We start from the raw sequence: 7,281 nt of genomic DNA on the forward strand, positions 1-7,281 counted from the left end.
GAGCTCAAACAATCCGCCCGCCTCGGCCTCCCAGAGAGCTAGGATTACAGGCGTGAGCCACCACGCCCGGCCCCATTTAACAATTTTTAAGTGTACAATTCGGTAGCATTAAGTACATTTGCGTTGTTGTGCAACCATCACTGCTATCTATCTCCAGAACGTTTTCATCATCCCAAACTGAAACTGTGTAACCGTTAAACAATAACTCCCCATTATCTCCTTCCCCCTATCCCCTGGTAATCACTATTTTTTGTTTGTCTCTATGAATTTTAGTCCATGTGCCTCATGTAGGTGGACTAATATAATATTTATCCTTTTGTGTCTGGCTTATTTCACTTAGTATAATGTTTTCCAGGTTCATCTGTGCTGGAGCATTTGTCAGAATTTAATTCTTTTTTAAGGCTGAATAATATTCCATTGTACACATACAGCACATTTTGTTTATCCATTCGTCCATTGATAGGGTTGCTTCTACTTTTTGGCTGTTGTGAATAATGTTGCTGTGAACATGGATATACAAATATCCGTATGAGTCTCTGCTTTTAATTCTTTGGAGTACATACCTGCAAGTGGAATTGCTGAATCATATAGTAATTCTATGTTTCATTTTTTGAGGAACTGTCAGTTTTTTTCTTTTTGGTTTTTTTTTAGACGAGGTTTTGCTCTGTTGCCCAGGCTAGAGTGCAGTGGTGTCATCATAGTTCACTGCAGCCTAAAACTCCTGGGTTCAAGCCATCCTCCTGCCTCAGCCTCCTGAGTAGCTGGGACTATCGGAGTGTGTCACCACACCCAGCTAATTTTTTTTTTTTTTTTTGTAGGAGTCTCTATGTTGCCCAGACTGGTCTCAAACTCCTGGCCTCAAGCAATCCTCCCACTTCAGCCTCCCAAAGTGCTGGGATTATAGGTGTGAGCCACCATGCCCAGCCCTGATTTTTACTTTTTGTGTTGTCTTCTAATTAAAACTGCTGAGCAGTATTGGATTGGCTTTGAAATTAGTTGATCTTGACTGATTTGTTATATTACATTATTTCCATTAACTTACATTAAACACAGATTCCAGTAACTACAATACTATTATACCCCATAGTGGCCAGTGTCAAGGGAAAAATAGATTAAACAGGTGATTAATATCAAAAAACCATTTCATTCCACTCAGTATTATCCTAGAACAAAAAAATGTGACAGTGGGAAGACAATTTGCTGTCCTTGGGAAGAAACACCTTTTTGGTCAGTTGAACTGGCAGCAGAGTTCTATCGTTGGAGAAACCCTTGGTCCAAAGCTTTTCCTCAGTGTTGGTGGGTTTTCTTTGAAGTTATTGGTCCATATTAACTTGGAGAGAGTTAACATTCAGATATATAATAAGTGAATTAGAGTAAATAAATTTATCAGGTTTTCCAGTGTGACATTCAGCTAAAAAAAAAAAGGGTTTGGAAAGAAGGTAAAGAACTGGGTCTACATCTGGGGGATGGACACACTTGAAGCTCTGACTGGGGGAGGGGGGCAAGGGCAATGTAACCTAAACATTTGTACCCCCATAATATGCAGAAATAAAAAGAAAAAAAAAAAAAAACTGGGTCTAGCATAGGTGACCCTTGCTTGGAGAGAGCTGACTTCTTTTGGGAACCCTGAGCAAAGAGAGCATATTGGCACTAGACACATGCCAAGGAGTTGAGGGTACATGAAAAGGACCTTAGAAGACCTGGTGATGCATTTGGAATATTCACCATTTTATCTGTTAGTTGTATGAGATTCAGCAGCCAGCCAGAAGACCTTGGCTGTGCATTAGCAATTTTCAATCTAAAAAGTACTGACAGTTTAAATAACTTTATTACAATGAGGTCAAAACTTAAGAATAGTAGGTGATGCTATGTAATGGTAACTTTAGATATACATTTTATACTTTATAAATAAAAGTTTTAAAATACTAAAATAATTTAAAACAAAATAAAAGTAAGTTACTTCATGTACATGTATAACCAGGCAACCATTGTTCTTTATTCTCAACGTACTGTATACACGAACATTTTCACATACCCAAATAGAAAACACAGGACTGAACTCATTTAAGACAGGGAATACTTTATTCAAAACCCATCAGAGAAATGGACAGATTGGGTCTGTAACAAAGCATTCATGTTTTAAAGCATAGGTCAGTAATTGTGTATGAGAGCATACACTGCTACATACAAATTAACTGATCAGACCACAACTTTTCAATGTTTAAAACAGAATAAACTTCCCTGTAAAAGCAGCACCTTTGTGACATTTTAACTTTAGTATTCCTCTCCTTCTTCCTCACCCTCTCCTTCAACAGAATCCACACCAACCTCCTCATAATCCTTCTCAAGGGCAGCCATGTCCTCACGGGCTTCAGAAAACTCTCCCTCCTCCATCCCCTCACCCACGTACCAGTGAACAAAGGCACGCTTGGCATACATCAGGTCAAACTTGTGGTCCAGGCGAGCCCAGGCCTCAGCAATGGCTGTGGTGTTGCTCAGCATGCACACAGCTCTCTGTACCTTGGCCAGGTCGCCACCAGGTACCACAGTGGGAGGCTGGTAATTGATGCCAACCTTGAAGCCAGTGGGACACCAATCCACAAACTGGATGGTACGCTTGGTCTTGATGGTGGCAATGGCAGCATTGACATCTTTGGGAACCACATCACCACGGTACAACAGGCAGCAAGCCATGTATTTACCGTGGCGAGGGTCACATTTCACCATCTGGTTGGCTGGCTCAAAGCAAGCATTGGTGATCTCTGCTACAGAAAGCTGTTCATGGTAGGCTTTCTCAGCAGAGATCACAGGGGCATATGTGGCCAGAGGGAAGTGGATGCGGGGATAGGGCACCAGGTTGGTCTGGAATTCTGTCAGATCAACATTCAGGGCTCCATCAAATCTGAGGGAAGCGGTGATGGAGGACACAATTTGACCTATCAACCTATTCAGGTTAGTGTAGGTTGGGCGCTCAATATCAAGGTTTCTACGACAGATGTCATAGATGGCCTCATTGTCTACCATGAAGGCACAATCAGAGTGCTCCAGGGTGGTGTGGGTGGTGAGGATGGAGTTGTAGGGCTCAACTACAGCTGTGGAAACCTGGGGGGCTGGGTAAATGGAGAATTCCAGCTTGGACTTCTTGCCATAATCGACAGAGAGGCGCTCCATCAGCAGAGAGGTAAACCCAGAACCAGTTCCCCCACCAAAGCTGTGGAAAACCAAGAATCCCTGAAGACCTGTGCACTGGTCGGCCTATTAGAAAAGAGAAGAACAGAAGATAAGTTTTTGTTCTTTGTAATACAATCATAGTAAATATGCTTTCACTTTTCATACATCTCCAAGGATTTAGACCTTATTTTGACAAATGCTTTTTAAAAAGTGTTGACCTTCTGGGAATAATTACTCAGCATTTTTAAATTAAAAATCCTCATTAATATTTATAAAATGACACCAAATAGTTTGTTTTAACTGAATTTTAAAAATCCCTAAAGGAATAATCCATCTCCCTCTTTATTACATTTCAACTCTGTGTTTGAAAAAACAACATTATTTCAAATGTCTTCCTTAGACTCGTTAATTTAATTTATTCTTGAGAATAAACATACCAGTTTACGAATTCGGTCCAAGACGAGGTCAATGATCTCCTTGCCAATGGTATAGTGCCCACGGGCATAGTTATTGGCAGCATCTTCCTTGCCTGTGATGAGCTGCTCAGGGTGGAAGAGCTGGCGGTAGGTACCAGTGCGAACTTCATCTGGAAAAGGAAAACAAACCAGCCACCCATCACTGAGTTACCTGCACTGGCCTGCTCAGCCCTGGTAGGGGATGGGGGAGACACTGTGTGTGTGTAATCAATGGAGCCCCCAGGACAGACTTCCTGTCCTATCTCATTGGGTTACTGAGGTCAACTCACCAATGACTGTGGGTTCCAGGTCTACAAACACTGCCCTGGGCACATGCTTGCCAGCGCCCGTCTCACTGAAGAAGGTGTTGAAGGAGTCATCTCCTCCCCCAATGGTCTTGTCACTTGGCATCTGGCCATCAGGTTGGATGCCGTGTTCCAGGCAGTAGAGCTCCCAGCAGGCATTGCCAATCTGGACACCAGCCTGGCCAACGTGGATGGAGATGCACTCACGCTGTGGGAAGAGGAAGTGAAAAAAATTGTAAAATTAAGCTGTATTAGCATTTGGATTTTCAGTAAATTTCTAAAAATATTTCTAGTAATATACAGTATTCTTCGCATTTATCTGAGGTCCTATCTCTAACATGATAGAAATGATTAAGGAAAAGCACCTGCTACAAATGCTGCATATGGGTGTGGTCTGAATAATAATGTTGCCTCAGTGCTGTTTAGCACATGGTGCATACCTATTGTTCTCACAATCGTGCTCAAATAGAAGATTTTTCGTATTTAAAAAGTATTCAAAGCGATTTTGTGAAACGAAGTAAATTAAATTTGATCATTAATATAAATTAATTTCACTGCTTTGTTCCCCTTTAAATAAAGATGAAGGTTTTTTTCTGAATAGGACTTGGTATTACAACGTAGACATCTGTACTGCAGCTGAGGCTAAAAGCCACACCCTTTTGCAGTCTATCTGCAGAATCCTTCAATACTAGGGGGTTTAGAAGCTCGACAAGTTCTGCCTCCTGCATTGCTGCATTGCTATTTTTGCTGTGCCTGGTTCTAGCTTGTACTGTCTGCTACATTATTTAACAGAGCAAGCTCTATTTCCAGCAACTGCCTACATGATCTCATTGCGCTGTTTTGCCGGTTTTCCTCCTGTGACCCAGCCTGGGACCATGTGCCTGAATTGAAATGAATTAATGAAGATGCACTAGAACAAAAGACAACGGGATGCAGAGTATAATTCTTCTCTGTCTGTAGCAATTTCATTACTTTTTTTAAGAAAATATTTTTGCAGAATCTCTTCCACTGTAAAAAACTGAAAATTATTAGTATCTTACAAGAAAAGTTCCTGTTAGAAACAAATATCACACAAGAAGCTACCAAACAAAGAATAAAAGCCAAGTTTAAAGGATACTGAAATATTTATTTAAAAGAACAAAGCAGTATTCTCATTCTGAGATTGTCTACCCACCACATAATAGTCATTCTCTTTGCATCCAATAGAGATTTTCTTCTCTGTGGTCTTTAGGACTACAACTTTCATTGTCTATTCATTGACGAATGGGAGGGGGGCAGGGAAGGGCGTTTCCCTGGGTCCTGACCATTAGGGTAGCCTGGGGCTCACAAAGTGGGCTTTCTCCCTTGCTGAACAGGCGGCCAAGACAGAGAGTCTCTCTCTCTCTCTCCCTTTCCTCTCTCTCCAGTTGGTCAGGGCAGGGCGTCCTCAGAGCAGATACAAAAGAGCTCTTCAAGTAATTGTGATTTTGCTCAAGAAAAAAAAATCTTTCATCTAAGCTATAACAGTGAATGAAAAACATCTTGAAAGCTACAGTTCCGCAACGATGAAAGGCTTTTATTAAAAGTCTTCTGACAGGGGGATTTTAGTGAGGGCGAACCCCGCCCAGTGGCTCCAACGCCAGAGAAACCAGAAACAAACAACTCCGCCCCTGCACCGCCCTGACACAGGCTGCCAAGGGCTCCAGCAGAAACTAACCATTTTTTCCCGTTAATATATGGGTATCTTTCTAAAATGCCAACGAACCCGCGAGGGATTTTCTTAAACTAACCCAAGGCTCCGCTTTGTCCCTGTCTTCTCCGCCTCTTTCCCCTAGCTACACCCACCGCCCCTCGGTCTTTTTGGACGACAACGCCTCTCCCTGTCCCTGGGGAACCACGCGAGAAAGAAAAGGGCCTGAGTCACACGAATACCGTGCGCGCATACACGAGGGCCGAGCATGCGACGCCACCGTCGTCTTTCCCTGCCCCCTTCCCTTCCATCACGACAGATGAGCTGCTTTCGGTCCCGAAGGGCTCTCTGGTAACAAAAACTCCCTCGCACCGCCTTTGTTCTTTCCCGTCGTTCTCCTGCGTCCTGGGCGCAGTTCTGGCCCGGTTCCTGCTCCCCGCACTGCAGCGGCGCCGAGGCTTAAGGATGTAGGGCAAACAAAGCTAAACCTCACAACGAAGCGTAAGACTACCCTTACCCAAAGAGGTTGCAAAAGAAAAGAGCTTAAGGTTTTCCCAGTAGACCTGGGGTACTGATTCTACCCAACGGCCACAAAGAGCCGAAGACGACAGATTCTTACCATGGTTGCTGCTTCGCTGCTGCAGAGTAGATGGCGGAGACGAAGAGGAGAGGTTGTTGCTTCTTACAGCGCGACTCTTAGGCGGTCGATGTAAGAGAACCTGCGGCACATGGGCGGATGCGGCTCCCTATATACAACTCGGTCACCATGGGGATGGGCCGGGGCCTTTTCCTGTTGGTCCAGACCCTCAATCTGCCCAGAGAAGCCATGACAGGAGAGTGGTGATTGGTGCAAGCAACATGGGATGAGGTAATCTCTCCTCCACCCCTTTTTCCCTAGCATCCATAGACTGTTTGCATCCTTCAGACAAAGAAGCTCTGCGAAAGCAGTCGGCCGAGCATCCATTATGGGGTGGGGTTGGGGAGGGGCGGAAAGAGAACTGGGGTTGGATGATTTTACATTGCTTAAATCTCAAACTACAGATAAAATCACCTATGTAAGCCTTTTTTCCTACACTTAATCGCAGAATTTATGTTGAGATGAAATATTTAATGGTAAATTACTCCCAGCCCCTCCTTCATAGTTTATTAAACTCGACTGCATTCGGTTAGGATTCAACATTTCTAATTTTGAAAATAAAGTAGGAGAGAACACAGGAGTAATGCTCAAAATGGCTTGGGTAAATGTGATTTTTTTTTTATTTTAAAAAATATTTAGTAATAGAGTCATTGAAAATGGTTTCTCAGGTTCAAATAATTTATTTTCGAACCTTCTTTTGCACACACCCCAAATAGCTTAAAAAAAATGGAAGATGGGAAGAATAACCATACTAAATAAAGAAGCGCACAAATAGTTCTAACATGGCAGTAATTAAGAGCTAATGAATATACGGTAGTTGAATAGTTTACCACAGCCATTCCTTTATGAGAAGTCTATATAATATATTTTGTGTGGTGCATTGTCCCTAGGAATGAATCATCTTTCCTGATACAGAATCGGGAAAATAGAAGGAGAAAGAATTGAGTTCAGAAGCTAGCACTACCTGTGTGTGCAGTTATATTTCTGCATTGTTCTTTTTTCTGGAAAGTAAAAAGCAAAAATAATAATAATAATGATAACCAA

The 7,281-nt window shown here is 42.6% G+C and overlaps 1 protein-coding gene across 2 annotated transcripts; it reads right to left on the minus strand.

Moving 5' to 3' along the window:
- Nucleotides 1–2,060: 2,060 nt before the first annotated feature.
- On the minus strand, nt 2,061–6,567 carry TUBA1A (tubulin, alpha 1a). Of its 2 annotated transcripts, none has more exons than XM_012650535.1 (4): nt 6,220–6,567; nt 3,917–4,139; nt 3,609–3,757; nt 2,061–3,255 (listed from the first exon to the last, which is right to left on the minus strand). In XM_012650535.1, exons 1-4 carry the CDS (start codon nt 6,220–6,222, stop codon nt 2,275–2,277), a joined length of 1,356 nt encoding a protein of 451 aa, XP_012505989.1. In that variant the 5' UTR covers nt 6,223–6,567; the 3' UTR covers nt 2,061–2,274. The 2 variants fall into 2 exon arrangements, with proteins under 2 accessions (XP_012505989.1, XP_012505996.1); XM_012650542.1 differs by having other exon boundaries at nt 6,131–6,567.
- Between the last annotated feature and the right edge of the window lie 714 nt (nt 6,568–7,281).

This window comes from Propithecus coquereli, unplaced genomic scaffold (genome assembly GCF_000956105.1).
Source record: "Propithecus coquereli isolate 6110/MARCELLA unplaced genomic scaffold, Pcoq_1.0 Scaffold111, whole genome shotgun sequence".
Taxonomy (NCBI): domain Eukaryota; kingdom Metazoa; phylum Chordata; class Mammalia; order Primates; family Indriidae; genus Propithecus; species Propithecus coquereli.